The following is a 17,848-nucleotide window of genomic DNA, read 5'->3' as shown; positions in this document are numbered from 1 at the left end:
GGTATATATACAGTATATTTGTTGTTTCTCTGAAAATAAGATTTTTAAAAGTACACCCACTGAATGCAGAATGGAGTTCAGAAACAACTGTTTAATCAGACACAGGCTCAAACGTTAAGTCAAAATGAGAATTAATTCAAACAGATGCTTTACAGCAGAAAAATGTTTACAGACATTCATAAAATATAAATATATAGATATATCCATGTTCTTATGCACACACATACACAGGACACATTCCAAAGCCTTTGCTTCAGAGCAAAATTAAACACCCCAATAGCTTGAGGATATTATTACGAATTGTCTAACGATTGCACCTAACTCCAATAGTTGCTGGTGTCATAAGCTACCTCTTAAGTCATTTAATTCCATAATACATTTACTGATATGATCAATTCTGTTATTAGACCGAAATGGCAGAATCCCTGAACCTTTTTATTTTACATCTTACAGGGAGGAAGTTAAAGGCTTTGCCATTTGTGTAGGCCTATCATAGATAGATGATTAACAAAATCGAAATTAAAACCTGCCCTAAATGAAATGCCATAAAAAAACAGCTTTTCCATTGAGGGTAAGGTTCACAGAACTCTAAAGCCTAATTTACACTCTATCGCACGACAGTGTCGCTTGCCGACAAGAACACATTTTTAACCTAATAATGTGCCGCACCGTGACCCACTGTTGGCTTGAAAAGCAGTTATTTTCGACAAGCAACCACATACTATGGAGTATAAATTAGTCATAAATTAGAGCGTTATGGTCATAGCTGTCTGATTCAATTTTTTTTACACCACTCTTGGATTTTATATCAGACTTAAAAAATAACAGCAATGTTGCCCCGAGACGTCAGCGACATAACTCACTTTTTACATTAAAAAACACCCCAAAAAGAAATAAATTACAACAGTCAATTTTCATGATAATGAAAACCCCTTCAAGTAGGAAATGAAAGAAAAAAGCCCAAACAGAGCCACAGAAGTTTGACCCAAATGATCGGTGACATAGTTAAACATAGTCATTTTGAAGAGGAATAAGACATGTTATACTGTAAGTGAATTATCACAAAACATACACCTCATGGGAGAGACCAGTTGTGAATCACATGCCAACATACAGAGCCAAGAAAGTACATTGATGTTTGCCTTAATGTGGATATTTCACAAATGTACCCCTAACATTCCATTTGATCCCTCCACAAAATCTCATGAAAATCATAAAACCTAATTCATACTTGACTGTACGAGTGCTGCTTGCAGAAAATCTTATTTTTTGGCAAGTGACACTGTCATACAACCAAGTATAAATAGCCTTAACTTGTGTACTTCCCAAGTTGAAACAATATATATTTATACATATAATCTGAGAGTTCTCTTAAGTATCACAGTGACGGTAGTGCAGTTATTAGTTGAGCATCCTGTAAAGAGAGCACTGGATAATAATTGAGAACTTCAGTTTTTATGACATCAGTTATAACGGTGATAACTGTTCACTGTTAAATATACTATTGTTACACTGTGTCCGGCAAGAAGGAGATAATCTTGGCAGAATCCATTCCAGATAATGACAATATGTAAAAAGCACAAAAGAGGACAGCATTCAGTAGAAAGAGCCAAAGAGTGGCAAAATAAGTAGTAGGCTTGGTACAAGGGGAGGCACCGTTCTGGACCATAAACATTCCAAAGTCACTCTCCAAAATAAGACAAACCCAGGTGCAAACATCCCTCTTCGTCTTTGACAGTCAAGTGATTCCATAGGAAAATTCCATCAACAATGCTCTGTGTCAAAACGTGGCACTTCCCAAAGTGCATGTAGTTATAAACCTTCTATTATTGCGAAATCACAGTCCGCAGCTGAGTGTTGATATCCAAAATAAAATCATTCTTTCGCCATCCCACATAAAAATAGACTGTATTATGACATGATGACATTTGATTTGACTCGATTCATCACAGCATGCTCTCAAGGCAGGTCAAAGTTTTGGTACACGGGCCATATCTATTTAACACAAGACCACTTTGGCAGGGAACGCGTTTGAACAATTGGAAAGAATTAGCCCACGGCATCAAACGCTGGGATAAATGTTTTAACCCAAAGGAGGTCAAATCAGGAATGATACGTGGTTTTGCTGACATCATCGGAGAGTCAAATCAGATCATTCAGCCATCAACCGATTTACATTCTTAAGGAAATAAATAAGGGAACATTCCGAGACTAGATCTTCATTCTAAATGCAAGCATCTTGGCTATCGTGGTGTGCCTTTCCTACAGTGGCTTGTCTCTATCGTGGTGTGCCTTTCCTACAGTGGCTCGTCTCTTGTCACCGCAGCCTCGGACCACGGCAGGCTCGGTGACACAGTACGGGGGTCAGACTCACAGGCCATCCATCATCTTTGTCACTCTGCATCCCGCCCTCATACTGGAGTCTGAAAAAAACCCTCAGTCCCTCCCATGGCAAAGAATTTGAGGCTGAAATACTGTAGCAGTACTGGTCCTTACATTCCACGGGACAGAAAGCTTTGGTCCTCATCACGGTTTACAATGAACAGGTAGGTACATTACTCTCTTCCTCATCTCAGAGGGTCTCTCAAATGTTTGTCTTTTTTCTGGTTACAGCTGGTCCTCCTGTTCCAGTCAGACCCCGCTAATGTCTGCCTGGTACTTGAGCCTCCTTTTCTCAGCAGAGCGTGTCGGTGTTGAAGGAGAGCTGCACCTGTCATGCACACGCAAATGCGCGCACACACACACACACACACACACACACACACACACACACACACACACACACACACACACACACACACACACACACACACACACACACACAGAAGCAGACACACAAAGAAGCAGGCACACAGATAGCCATACAGACCCACAACCACACACTCTGTTAGGGCCAGATCAAGATTTCTTAATGAGGTATCTGCTATGAAAACAATAATAACAACAAAATGTCTGTTGTCATGAAAATCATCATATTCATATCCATTTTGAGCCCCTTGACTAGTCTAATGGACATTCAAACAGTACCCTTCAAAATGTACCCTTGCATACTGTACGCATTTCATATCTACCATCTGTCAAATAAAACATTAATGTCTTTTTGTATTGTTTTTCAGTTGTATTACTTCATATTAGTGATACAAAGTAGCCTCTCACCCTTTCCTCCTCAAAGCTGATTAGCCCTTCATCATCGTCACTCTCCAGTTCCTCTGGTTCTTCACTAACCAGGGCATTGAGCTCTGTGTTTGCAGGCCGAGGCTTGAGAAAGCTAAGGATACGCTGCAGTGGCGACTGGCCGCCACTGGGGGGAGAACTCTCCTGCTGTTCCAGGTTGTCGCTCTGCTTTTTTGCAAAGTTCACAAACACCTGGGAATGAAGAGTAATACAATAAGACAAGTAATTATATTAGAACAATGTATTGTCATGCTACTTCTAGCAGGTAATCTTCCTCAGGTTTGATACATTTCTGTTCCATTGAGCTACTGTACAGAATGTCACAGAATCAGGGAGGAGGTGTTAAGAAAATCTATTTGCTTGCCGTTCATGCAGGAAGGACACTAAACAAAGACATCTGAATGAATGCACCCTATGGAAAGTCAGAATGGCCATATTAATAACAAGCATATAAACTATTATGTACAGGTCCCCACTTTTGCTGTTGCAATATTATTTCAAGAAAAAAGGCAAAACATTTGTCTTTAAAAGAGGCTGCAGTTGGATCTTTGATTGCCTGGCAGGAACTGAGGACATAACTAAATGCAGCGTCTTCTAAACGATGACTCACGTTGTCGAGAGTAGTCTGGCTGACGGAGTAGTCTTCGATGCCCAGTACCTCTACCACCTGCTCCATCTTACTGAAGACTTGTGCCAGGGACAGGCGCTCTGACTTCAGCTGATACTGCACCTTGGTATGGTGGCGCTCCTTCACGAGGAAGAACAAAAGTGGACACATAGGAATAGATTTTTCTTTCTTTTTTTGTACAAAATTAAATATCCATGTGATTTGATTCTTTGCACATTGGGGGAGGGGGACGACGACACACTGACATAAATCTCTCATGAGAAATATACTGATATGCTAGTCACCTTACTTGTGGTTCACAAGACTGGTATCATTTGATTAATTAACATAAATAAAACTCAATGATTATGGATAAGGGGTTCTATAGGGCATCTATAATAAAAAAGCTATACTGAACTGAACTAAAATAAAAACTATGGTAAAAACATAAAAACATAATACTTTATATCACAGAGGTGAATATTCAAATGTCCTTTGCAGAGGAGCGAGCTAAAGAACCATCTGTGATTGTCTACCTTCAGTACAGCCTCTGGGAAGTTCCTGTTGAAGAATCGAACCACTTCCTTGACGCTGGAGCTTTTCTTGGTTCTCACTGTGATCATGTAGCCGTCCCCAAACCTGAGCCGGAGTACATACATTATAAACTGTGCATATGCATGGTTATCCCATTCTGAACGGGCACCCATTTTGGTGTCAGCATCATGTTATGCTTTAGCTATTTAAAAATAGCAGATCTACAAGCTCGTATCGCGCCACCGAGTGGCGCGATACGAGCTTGTAGGTCTGCTATTTTTGAAAAATCGAAGAGCGACTGACATTTTTAGAATCTGATCTCAGGTCAGAATGGGTTCATCAGACCAGTGTGTGTCCGGCGGAAACCTCGTATGAATCTGATCTCAGGTCAGAATGGGTTATTCTATGTATAGTATATAGTGCAGGGTAGCGCCTTTCTTTGTCCTTAGTACAAGGTTGGTTGCGGGTGCGGTGGTCTAAAAAACTATTAACTATTAACGTACCTTGTGTGTGTGTGAGTGAGTGAGTGAGTGAGTGTGTGTGTGTGTGTGTGTGTGTGTGAGTGAGTGAGTGAGTGAGAGTGTGTGTGTGTGTGTGTGTGTGTGTCCTCGTATCGCTCGTGCACTAAAGAAAAAAAGTTTGTTTTTGTAGTCTCTAAGTAGTCATCCATTTGTGAGTGCTGTGTGAGTCTTTCACCACTCTAGTTCCATGTATAGTACACAGAAGAAGACAGCACATTTGCTTGTTGGATTGTACGGTGTGACTTACTTACGAGCCGTCTAGAACAGGGGTACCCAACCTTTCTATTACCACGTAACGGCTGATAGTTTGTCTTGCATCATCTTACCAAAACACGGAAGACAGTTGACTGCAATCAATGACTCAAGTAGGCTACCCACTGCTATATTATTATATCACAAGTTACATAATGTTAAGATCATTGACCTAAATGACTAGGTTAGGCCTATGTCTTTTTCAGAAATGACTTGTGGAAATGACAGGTGGAAAACTTTTAAATTGCAGAGTGACGCATTACTTTACCTGAGTTATCTTCTGACATGCACTGACAGTCATCTTGAATGTCGACATGAAGGATGAATTAAATAATAATACCGTTTAGTGTTTCATTAGCACGAGCGTAACATAATAGGCTACAGCTGTTGTTACCCTGCTGCTCGCTCAACACACGTGAATGGTAAAAATACTAAGTATTCGACGACAGTGATGTCACTGTTCATGTTATGCAACATGGAAGTAGCAAGGACTCTAAGCTGTTTATAAACCACACCAGTGACATCACTGACGACTCCTTGGTATCTTTATGCTACCAAGTCAGCTTTTTTGCTACCACTTTTTGCTACCAAGTTACCAAGTTAAGTTAGATTCATGGACAGTCCCTTCTCATGTACCGGTGGCAAATGTGCCGTGTACCGGCACAGGTCCGCGTACCAGTGGTTGGGAACATCTGGTCTAGAGGAGTGTGTCTATGTGTCTGTCTGATTGTCCGGGTCTAATCATGCAAACTGCAGCTAGACCAATGAGTGTGAAGTGCAAACTTTATTTAGCGCACTGGCAGTAGGCCAAGGAGGTACCGCCCCATATATACTGTATTGTTTCACAATAGTTTTATATTCTTTGAAATATTTAACATACATTTTATAACAGAAGTCTATGGCATTCAGATTAGTCCAAATATGGAGTCACATGTCATAGACTGGCCAGGTGGGAGCCATGCCATCATTAGACCCCATCTTGTTATCCTACCTTCTGTACTGCTAGAGATAATGTGTCCTCAGAGAGCATTTAGCTCTCAAAGACTATATTGATCTCTGTAGGAAACACATCAAAACACAAATAGAATACAAAGTAGTGCATGGGCTTAAACCTGTTCTTAAGGTGTTGGATGCTGCCCAGGCACTTGAATCTACCGTTGACCATGATTCCCAGTCTGGTGCACAAAGCCTCACATTCCTCCATGCTGAAGAGAGAAGACGAGAAGAGAACGGACTTCAACATTATAGAGATAGATTACACTGCCAAATGTGACCTTCCTTTCATCTTGGATTAAAGGGGGATGAAACCCTAGCATTTTGTTTTCCAATTCACGTTAAAAACTAGAACAGGTTAAAAACATGGCATTCTGCACAAAAGCTGACGTTATACCTACACAGATGCAGCTAATCAAATGAGTGTGTTAGATACATTGGCACACCTAAATCTAACACTCCCATTATTCATTTTAGTAGCTGCAGATGTGTGGCTCATTAGCCTGCCATATCTTTAACTTCTGTCGTTTTTAACCTGAAATGAAAAAATCAGCAAAGGCGTCAATCCCTTTAAGTCTAAAGATTTAAAAAGGTGGGTAGGGCAGCCAATACATTGACATTTCACTAGTTCCAATGAACATAATTTGTTGTTAATAACTTTCTTGAATCTAAAGGGATTCTATTCTTAGTAGAGGAATAATTTGAATTATTTTCAGGTTAATAAAATAAAAAACTAAGATTATTTTTCAAGAAAGGTTGTCTCACCTGTGTGATGTCAGCACTACAGAGCGTCCAGTCTTGATGATGTCAAGGATTAAGTTCCAGAGGAATCTCCGGGCTTTGGGGTCCATGCCTGTGGTGGGTTCATCCTGACGACACACACACAAATATATATACTGTATCATTTTCTTCATGTCAATTTGTTCATTAAAAAAATGTAAGAAATTGACATGGGCCTGGGCCGTGGCTCAGCGGTCCAGGCACCATGGCTGGTAATCCAGTCTGGCAGTGTGCCGCGGGCTCGACTCCCGATCCCTGTCTTCCCCCCATCTCTCTCCCCATTTCCTGTCAGCCTACTGTCTGTCCCTCCATAAAAATATAAAATAAAGCCGAAGAAAGAAAAATAAATTGACATGAAGAAAACTATATATATATATTTGTTGTTGTAGAATCGACTAAATCGATCAGTCTGATTAACCACTTAATGTATTCCCCACCTGATAATGCAATACCCGTCTGTCTGTGTCCCTTTTATACCTATATATGATTCATTACAGTAAGGATACAGTCTGACATGGTCACGGTGTGTCACGGTGTGTACTGTTTTTATTTATTATGCATGCACTGTTGACGGTTGAGGGTGTATGAATAATGTATCATTTGTTTATTATTGATGGTGTTTTGAGAGTGATGTATTTTACCCTTCTACCCAGACAGACGGACAGAGATTTCACATATTTATGGTAGGATATTATACAACAGTGTTGTATAATACAACAAGCATAGCGATGCATTGTGAGCTTGCATATCTGCTATTTTATGAGTGGTGCAACCACTCCTACAATCAGGAATGTCCGTGGGTATCCGTCGTCGTCGTCGTGAGCACGAGTGGTGTGCGCATGCGTGAAATTGGAAAGAGAGAGGTATGTGACATGGCTGCCACCTGCTGGACGCAAATCCAACTACTGACTGTCTAGGTTCATTGATATCCATAATAAAGCTAATTGACGAGCAGAGAGAGAGAGAGAGGAGGGGGGGGAGAGAGGGGAGTTGCACCACTCGGTTCACACAGGTGTGATTTTTACTATTTTAAAACAAATTGGACAATAAATAGGATACATATTTTTTGTAGCCTGCTGGTGCAGCAGTAGGAAGAGAGTAGCATGAGGACGGCTGTCGTACAGATACAGAATAAAATGGTCATGAATTAGATTTTATCTTCAAAATCATAGCGTGGGCGGGACTGAACCCTTCCCCTGGTGTAACGAGACAGAATTATGACCATACATTACCGTGTGTTCATATACTGTAGGTTTATAGCTGTATATTGTTACCAAATTAAGTAACTTGGACATGCAATACTTGTACACTTGTGAGTCTCCTACCAGGAAAATGAGGGAGGGATATCCAATCAGGGCGATGGCTGTGGAGAGTTTGCGTTTGTTCCCACCACTGTAGGTTCCAGCAGGCTTGTCTGCATACTTGGTCAGTTCCAGTTTCTCCAAAGCCCACTGGACAACCTGAATAATAAAGGCAACATACACTAGAGTTTGTAGTGTATGTACAGTATATTATACACACAAGCTTAAATATACAATATGTGTAAGAGAGAGAGTGAGAGAGACACCAACCCTGTCCTGGTCTTTCCAGGGAATACCACGCAGGCGTGTGTAGAGGTCCAGATGCTCCCTGGCAGTCAGATCCTCAAACAGAGCATCAAACTGGGGACAGTAACCGATGCTCTGCTGTACACGCAACAGCTCCTTCAGGATACTGCATGGACACACACGCGCAGGCACGCACACACACACACACACACACACACACACACACACACACACACAATGATGGAAAGTGGAGATATTTTACTAATTTTTTTCCGCTATTAAATGTCCATTTGGTTCCATTTGTACACTTGTTAAATGAACAGATTTGACAGTGTAGATTGGACAAATTGCTGTCTAATGGCTTGTACACACGATATTTGCTCCGATTATGCTGTCAGGGACCATTTTTGGCGCTCTGCGAGAAGATATAGCACCGATAAAAGTGCTCGCCGACGTCTCCCCGACGTCTTATCTGAATATCAAGCAGGTTTGATAGTTGGCTCTGTCACCGACTGGACATCATACATTATGATGGGTTGCGAGCGCGTCCCGAGAAGTCCTGTATTGCAGCCAATGAAAAAACGAATGATGTGTATAGCCTATATTGGGTCTGGATCACATCTTGGTGAACTCTGCAGTGTGTTATCAGAACTCTGCAGTGTGTTATCCCTAGTCGGCGACCAATCGTTTAGTGTGAAAGCCACAAAGATATGACAGCCGATTAAAAAAAAGAAGACTCCTGTAATGTGAACTACATGACGATCTGATGACTCGCCGACAACTTTAAAACTCGTACAGTGTGTAGGGGCCATGAGTCAGCCAGTTACGCCTCACAGGGAGGGAGAGCAAGTGCATTTTCCGGCAGCGGCATCAGCCGTGGAGTCTCCACCAATTGCCGACAACACCCACGACAGGCGGCAGTGTTTCTCGGCCCGTCACCCTATACCCCAGCGACGCTGACACCCTACCTCAAACCCCGACCGCAAGCACGACGCAACGCATGTCGGACCAACGCACTACCGCGGACGCGAGCGGCAGTGGAGTGTCATAATCCCCCCGACAGCTGTATGATGGCCGCTGCCGGAGAATGCACTCACTCCTTCTGCTCGCAGGGGCCGACTGTTCTAACCAAGCGGGCCGCTTGTACCGAGCGCTCCAAAGGGAAAAAACACTGACCAACTACGGGTTATGTTTTGAAAGTCTTGGCAGAACTTGGCACGCTTCAAAATTATTTACAGTGGTTTATACATTTTATACATTATTGGACCAGGCAGGAACAGAGATGGCAATCTGTTATCACTACATATTACTCCTCCTAAAAAGATATTCATTACAAACATTTGACATTGTACTCCTCCAAAAAAGATATTCATTACAAACATTTGACATTGTACATTGGTAAACATCCCCACAACATCTCCAGGGGAGACTTTGCACTCATAATAACTCAACCAGTAGGTGTCCTACTCCAACCACTGCAGATGTGTTAGTTATATTGTATTATATACTCTGCCATGCAGATCGCTTAAGATATCACTTTATTCATAAAAGAAGTGTCCAGATTGCAGCTTTATTATTATTATTATTTTGTGTTTTTAAAAGAACTCCAGTACTGTAACTAAAGTACAAATTTGACTGAGGAACTGTAATTGACTAATATCTGCCCTCAAGTACTGGTGTTGAGCACTTTGTCCACCACTGCTAGTTACTGTATCTTACCTGTTTCCATCTATGAAAGCCTCCCCTCCTGTGGTACTTTAGTTACTGTATCTTACCTGTTTCCATCTATGAAAGCCTCCCCTCCTGTGGTACTTTAGTTACTGTATCTTACCTGTTTCCATCTATGAAAGCCTCCCCTCCTGTGGTACTTTAGTTACTGTATCTTACCTGTTTCCATCTATGAAAGCCTCCCCTCCTGTGGTACTTTAGTTACTGTATCTTACCTGTTTCCATCTATGAAAGCCTCCCCTCCTGTGGTACTTTCATCTCCCGTAAGCATCTTAAACGTGGTGGTCTTCCCAGCTCCGTTCACCCCCAGCAGGCCAAAACATTCACCTGGACGCACGCCCAGACACAACCGGTCCACAGCTTGGATGCGACCCATCCTCCTTGATTTGTAAACCTAGAGGACACACACACACACACACACACACACACACACACACACACACACACACACACACACACACACACACACACACACACACACAGCTCATTTGTGGCTGTAGCTCTGTCTACTCTCAAACCAACTTTAGGTGGCTAGCCTCTCGAGACAGATCGTTTTTGAATGCTTCAGCCTGCCAGTCCATCGGAAGAGCTGTAGCTTGTACTTGGAAATGGGGCAGCAGTGGCTCAGGAGGTAGAGTGGCCGCTTGGGAATATGAAGTTCACCGTTTGATCCCCTGCTCCCCCGGTGTTATTGTCCAAATGTCCTTGAGCAAGACACCTAAGCCTTAACTGCTCCACATTTGCAGGTTGGTTGCCGCATGGTTTCCTCTGCCGTCGGACCCATGAGGGTCTATTTCGTTCCATTTGTACATTGTCAGAGTTAACCCATTTAGGCCTTCTGAAAGAATATATGTTCAATTTTCAATGATTTGTGCCAAAAATAGCAGACCTACAAGCCACTCTGTGGCGCGCTATGAATGGGTTCCCGCCCCAAAATGGGTTAAATGAACACTGAGGATTTTACTATGCAGATTGGGGTCCCAGATATAAACAAAACCATATCAAATGCCTTACAGCATTATACTCTGTCACCTGTGTGTTTACAACAAGAAGTCAGAGCACGCAACATGACATGCTCCACGCTGTTCTGTGTTGTGTACCTTGGTGAGGTTGTCAATCTTCAGCATGTCGTTGTCAGCGTCTCCTCGCAGCACCCTCCGCCGCTCACAGGCTACATCCACATCATCGTCTTCTATCGGCTGGCAGCTCACTGGCACTCTCCTGAAGAAACATCCCGACAGCTTGTAGGAATGTGTGTGATGTGATCAGCTGCTAATCCCCTGGAAGTTACTCAGAAAACCCCTGCAATGCTGTGCTTCAGTCGGCCGACATTGAGCATAGTACTCCACAACTTACATTCAACGCCACACTTCTGAGCGTGTTGAAGGAGTATTTTGTTTGTTTGTTTTAAAACAAATAATAAACCTCAATGTACAATCAAAGACTACACTATCTTGTACACATAAATCTGGGCAGATTTACGTTTATGTACAGCAAACCATAAATGAGTAGTATACACTCACGCACGCACACACCCACACACGCACTCGCACTCGCACTCGCACTCGCACTCGCACTCGCACTCGCACTCGCACTCACACTCAGACTTACTGAGGTTTCCTGAGAAAATTGTACTGGCAGAGGATGGTGATGAGGAATCCAACGAAGCCCTCGATCGTCATGGCAACTAATCCTCGGGTCACGATGTCCCACTCGAATGGAGACTTCATCTTGTCAAATTGACCTGGAGGACACATTCATCTTCTGTTTAACGACATGTCTGAACTGTTCTTAGTCCATGGTATTGTGAGAATACCTCATGACCTGAGAATACTTCATGAGTTGTTGTGCTAAATGCCTAAATTGTAAACTGACTGAGAAACAAAATGTATGTTCTTCCAGAGTAATGCTGCAACTATCAATTATCTTCTTGTCCATTATTCTGTCGATTATTTTTTCATTAATCGAATAATCTATAATAAAATAAAATAAAAGATTGGTCGGTTAACTGTTGCGCCCCTACTTACTATAAAACACATTAAAACACATAAATATGCACCTATTTTGGCATAGTACTCGTTGATGTACTCATTATAGGCCATCTCCATCAGCCCATGGCCCAGGTTGTAGTTGGGAAAGATCAGAAAACAGGACTTCAGGTAGCTGTTGACTCTCTTCAGGTCCTACAGGATGGCATCCGTTCAAGTAGACGTGAAAGGATGGAGATTTGGAAAAAGACAGTGATTTCTGAGTGGAAATCAAAGACAACCCCAACACACAGTCGCACACAAATAAAAACAAACTGTAGAAACGACAGAAAACGAAACAACGGTTAAATGCCGCTCTGTATCTAGTGATACAGAGTTACTTATGCTAAACGTATACTCTGTTCCTCGCTGAAAATAGGCGATATACAAACTCACTATAGAGCGTCGCAGTCCCACCCCCTTTCAGAACGACGAGTGGCCCAGGAAATGAATCCCAATGCATTTTGCCCATAGGCTTTTCTTAAAGTATTTATTTAAAGACGGTTACGCCACAGACAAAGCCAACTCGGATCGTGACAAATCATGACAATGAACACAATATTTTGGGCCGATCAAAAAAAAAAGAAGAAAATAAAGGCAGGAGACGACACTATTTGTTTTGTTTTTCTTCTTATAAATTATTTGATCGGCCCAAAACATAGTGTTCATTGTCATGATTTGTCACGATCCGAGTTGGCTTTGTCCGCCTTTAAATAAATACTTTAAGAAAAGCCTATGGGCAAAATGCATTGGGATTCATTTCCTGGGCCAGTTGTCGTTCTGAATGGGGGTGGGACTGTGACGCTCTATACACATCTGATCGCATCATGATGCGTTTTTAAGCCTGTAAAATGGGTAATCGACGCCATTGCACATCAAGGTGTAAATCAGGTGTTTGCTCTTGAGAGCTTTACTGACCTTGTCATGTTCAAACAGCTGCAGGAGGAAGGTGGCCACTGTGGCTGTGATACCGATGAAGAGGTTGATGACAATGAGAAACACGTAGGCTGTGCTCGGCACTTCAAACCAGAAAGACGCAGGATACATGATAGGAGTGATAGACCACCTGGGTACATGAGATTACATTACATTACAGGTTAGATTATTTTCGCTGGTCTGTCTATTTAACCATCTGCCTAATATCTGTTTATTTATTTCCACAAATGTGAAGGATGTGATTTAAATAGCATGTTGTTAAGACAGATGCTATAGGTTCGTTGTTTACTTGGTATCCAAGTTTACATTTCCATAGATTAATACTGTGAAATTAAGTGGCTAAAAGGTTAAGCATTGTGTTTTTGTCTTATTCAGAGCAGCAACTAAATTGCTGAAGATGTCACATAAAGCTTTTAGCAAAGCAAAGGAGCCTATCAAATCCTGAGTGATAACTTAACTCTGAGTGTACAAATTAACCCAAATGGGTGTAATCTCAGTAACTGGAAAATTGCGTTAATAAACTGGAAAAAAGAATAATGTTTACCTTTTCAATATTATAGGCTAAGACACCATGATATGCCTTTTCAATTTATATTCATGAAAATCCCATGAAATTGTTTTGTGGAGGGGCGATTATGAATTATGCATAATAAGCAATCATAACTGTAATCAAGGTTACACAGCCTCTGACTTTTTTTCATCTTCTCCTTTGCATCTTCTTCTTCAGGTTATGTAGGAGGGAGTTCTATTATTTTTGGCTTTAGTTGTCAGTAATTAACATATAAATGAGGACATGATGGCACTGGCGGTTAGGGAGGTGGGGGTGGGGGTGGGGGTGGGGGCAGCCTGCGGTGGTGTGATCCAGTGACTTTCCTCCAGGTCTCCTCTTCAGAAACTTTACAAGTGGGGCGAGAGAGTGACGAGGTAAACAACGAGGAAGAGGAGAGGGAGGGCACTCACCCATAGAGGAGGAACAGGGAGAGGACGGCTGGGAAGTTGGTCGGGGACGTGTAGGCAGGCAGGTCAAAGACAAACAGAATGAGAACGCAGCATGTGGCAGGAACCAGGTAGTTCATCTGAAGAGAGACAGAGAGACAGGGAAAAGGAGAGCGGGAGAGAGATGTAGAGAGACAGAGAAAGTGTTTAGACTGGACATTATGGATTTCTGGCAAACAAGAGCTGCATTCAAACAGTGCTCTATTGGTCAACCACTTAAACCCCAGCATCCAGATCAGATATTTTCAGCCAAAGCATTCCAAACATTAATGAATAGAAAAACAGACAAGACGTAGCCCTGAGGGACTCCGGTCAACCATATGGGTTTACAGTAAGTGGTTAATTAGTGGTTACCGGAAAGGGCAACACATTATAGTACTTGTGCGACTTTATTATCACTTATTACATGGTCTGATTTCTTGATAACAGACCGCTCCACTCTATAACAGACCGTTGTCTAATCAAAGGCTCAGAGCAGATGCTGCGCTGATTGGATTTTATGCTGTACCCAACATGTCAGCCATGTAAACATAACACACAATGTCATTTAATTAAACATTGCTCTCAAGAATGTTTTTGAAAACACTTGGAGCGAGAAATAGATGATGCAGTACCACAAAAATTGATTCAATTTGATCAACACTCACTTCCTTGTTTCCGAGGCGATTTGGTGCGCTCTGTGGGGCCAACGTGGAATGCTTTCATTACCGATAAATCACTTTATAGATACATTTATAGATTAAGCACCTCCACTCCGTGTCGGTGGTTAATCACGCTGTCAGTGATTTATCTATCAACAATGACCACCTAGCCATACATTATCCCTTACGTAAACCCTAATGTTTGGCACACTACTCCTCCCACAGTTTTGGTGACACACACAAGCCATAATATCAAATCGACCAGCTTCATACGAGTGTATATCTGTTAACATAGATCTACAAATACCTCATAGCCCCTTAAGGCTTATTTTCCATTAAATTGGAGGGCATTTGGTCGTCACAAGAGCATAAGAGCAACAACAATTACAACATACATGCAAAAAGTCTCCCACCCTTTCCCACGCACCAAAGCAGAATGCACAAATTCCTCCCTTACCATGTCCCAGATATAGTTGGCCAGCCAGTAGATAACCGGGTCACAGCCACTGACAAACTGCAGGTGTTTGGCCTTGGTGGATTTCTCTGCCACCAGGAAAACCACAAAGCTGGCCGGGACAAAGGACATAGCTACAATGATGAAGATGGCAATCACCACATCTGTCCCCTGGAGCCTGAAGGTAGACATAACGTGATAAAGATGAAGGAGAGAGGAGGAGAGAGGAGAAAGAGTTATATAATGTACAAGTTGTGCTTTATTTTTTTTGTTGTGCTTTATTTCTTCCAATAGTTACCAAATAAATCATCAGTGAAGGCAAGGAGAAAATAACTTACAAGTAATCCAAAGACAGGCTGGCGCTTGTGCGATTCATTGGGTGATTTGTGAGTGTGATGCCTGCAAAATCAACACATGCACAGTTTTCATTGTACATTGTATTTATCAATTAAGCACAATAAACACATTAATTACGTTTTATTACACACAGCAATTATCATATAATAATGTATTATTATATTGTTTATTATGCTTATAATATTGTCTTGATAGGGTATTACTGCAGATGTATTAATTAAACCATAACAAATGTTGTTCAGTGTATTGATCCAGTTAGCAAACAAAACCAAGAAAATAAATAATGATCAATGTAATAAACAAATAAAATAGAAGTTTATAAATGTAGGTGTGGATGGGCAGATTTAAAAGATGACATTCATTTTGGTACGCTTTTCTCACAGTACACGATTACACATTTCAGATTATTACCGTAAGCAGCAGGGTTGCCTTTGGAAGCAGGAAGGTTGGCACGAAGGATGGCATTGTTAAGAACGTTGAGATAAGTTGGCATGCTGTGGTACCCCTTGTTGTTGTATAGAACCTAGACAGCAAAAAATCACCATCAATGTGTTGATTTAATACTTTTGAGTATTATTTTAAGTATGATAATGATTCTGGAGCAAGCATTCCCAGTCAGAAGTACTAAAGTATTTCATGATATAAGATATCAACACTACACTGGCATAATGTTTGCAATAGATTCAGGTTAACCTCAGTGGCAGATTAGTACTGCTAGGATAGGAACAAGGCAGATTCAAACAATGGACGCTCTTATATTTTAGAGATCTTCAGGGATGTACAGCTCTTAAAATGTAACAAGGGGCTTTATTAATTAAGGTCAAATAAACATGACCACAATACAAATCAACCAGCTCAGTGGCCTTGTGGTTAGAGTGTCCGCCCTGAAAATGGGAGGTTGGGGTTGGATCCCCAGACGGGTCATACCAAAGACTGGGACCCAGTGCCTCCCTGCTTGGCACTCAGCATCCCTGCTTGGCACTAGCGTCATACGGGTGTACTTGCACATCAAGCTGCCTCACGCTACAGAAACAGGAGATAGGCTCCTGCCCTGTGGGCCTCACGCTACAGAAACAGGAGATAGGTTCCTGCCCTGTGGGCCTCATGGCTACAGAAACAGGAGATAGGTTCCTGCCCTATGGGCCTCACGCTACAGAAACAGGAGATAGGTTCCTGCCCTGTGGGCCTCACGCTACAGAAACAGGAGATAGGTTCCTGCCCTATGGGCCTCACGCTACAGAAACAGGAGATAGGTTCCTGCCCTGTGGGCCTCACGCTACAGAAACAGGAGATAGGTTCCTGCCCTGTGGGCCTCACGCTACAGAAACAGGAGATAGGCTCCTGCCCTGTGGGCCTCACGCTACAGAAACAGGAGATAGGTTCCTGCCCTATGGGCCTCACGCTACAGAAACAGGAGATAGGTTCCTGCCCTATGGGCCTCACGCTACAGAAACAGGAGATAGGTTCCTGCCCTGTGGGCCTCACGCTACAGAAACAGGAGATAGGTTCCTGCCCTATGGGCCTCACGCTACAGAAACAGGAGATAGGTTCCTGCCCTGTGGGCCTCACGCTACAGAAACAGGAGATAGGTTCCTGCCCTGTGGGCCTCACGCTACAGAAACAGGAGATAGGTTCCTGCCCTGTGGGCCTCACGCTACAGAAACAGGAGATAGGTTCCTGCCCTGTGGGCCTCACGCTACAGAAACAGGAGATAGGTTCCTGCCCTGTGGGCCTCATGGCTCGGCATGGCTTACTACTACATTACAAATCAATAGGGAGTCGGGACCCTTGATAGAAGATATGAAATGCATTTGGCAGTTTTTAAACAGCTGCATTATTTCTTGAGCTAAACACAAAGACAAAGGAGGCCAAATTGCTAAAGTAATTTATAAATCATTGGATCATAATATATAATACTAAAAAAAGAGAAAAGCTTAAAGAAATCAATATTGTTTATATAATTGTAATTCATTGTACATTTACTGTTTCTTACCTGAGCTGATCTGCGAACAGCTATCTTGCGAACCATGGGTGGTATCTTCCTCCCAAAGGATGCTGGGATTGATTTCTGTATGTTACCCACTGTTATACCTCCATATCTGTTTACAACAGTAAATACAATGCAAGACAGTGAATACAATGAGATGCAAAAATCTCATTTGAACAATATGCCCTCACATTTTACCAGTTTGTATTATTATTGTTTACAGGACCACTGTGGAAATACGTGCTTTGTAATGCTTTCAAGTGCTATCCTCTGGATAGTTTTTGGCCTCCTGTTGTCATGAGTGGTTGCTTGAG

General features: G+C 42.2%; 1 protein-coding gene across 4 annotated transcripts in view; it reads right to left on the bottom strand.

Moving 5' to 3' along the window:
- Positions 1-81: 81 nt before the first annotated feature.
- abca2 (ATP-binding cassette, sub-family A (ABC1), member 2) overlaps positions 82-17,848 on the bottom strand; it is a 115,768-nt gene continuing 98,001 nt past the window's right edge. For all 4 annotated transcript variants that reach the window (XM_083784568.1, XM_083784567.1, XM_083784566.1 and 1 more), the window contains 18 exons: positions 17,541-17,646; positions 15,959-16,070; positions 15,529-15,589; positions 15,194-15,368; positions 14,060-14,175; positions 13,082-13,229; positions 12,196-12,319; positions 11,748-11,880; positions 11,237-11,357; positions 10,352-10,530; positions 8,433-8,574; positions 8,187-8,321; positions 6,847-6,950; positions 6,201-6,293; positions 4,318-4,420; positions 3,785-3,922; positions 3,157-3,366; positions 82-2,710 (listed from right to left, as the gene is read on the bottom strand). In XM_083784568.1, the coding sequence (XP_083640694.1) occupies positions 2,675-2,710; positions 3,157-3,366; positions 3,785-3,922; positions 4,318-4,420; positions 6,201-6,293; positions 6,847-6,950; positions 8,187-8,321; positions 8,433-8,574; positions 10,352-10,530; positions 11,237-11,357; positions 11,748-11,880; positions 12,196-12,319; positions 13,082-13,229; positions 14,060-14,175; positions 15,194-15,368; positions 15,529-15,589; positions 15,959-16,070; positions 17,541-17,646 (2,236 nt within the window). In that variant the 3' untranslated portion in view covers positions 82-2,674. The remainder of the gene's footprint in view (positions 2,711-3,156; positions 3,367-3,784; positions 3,923-4,317; positions 4,421-6,200; positions 6,294-6,846; positions 6,951-8,186; positions 8,322-8,432; positions 8,575-10,351; positions 10,531-11,236; positions 11,358-11,747; positions 11,881-12,195; positions 12,320-13,081; positions 13,230-14,059; positions 14,176-15,193; positions 15,369-15,528; positions 15,590-15,958; positions 16,071-17,540; positions 17,647-17,848) is intronic.

Source organism: Protomyctophum parallelum (genome assembly GCF_964188405.1).
Source record: "Protomyctophum parallelum genome assembly, chromosome: 15".
NCBI lineage: Eukaryota > Metazoa > Chordata > Actinopteri > Myctophiformes > Myctophidae > Protomyctophum > Protomyctophum parallelum.
The sequence above is the reverse complement of the archived record's forward strand: the minus strand, read 5'-3'. Positions and strand labels throughout refer to the sequence as shown.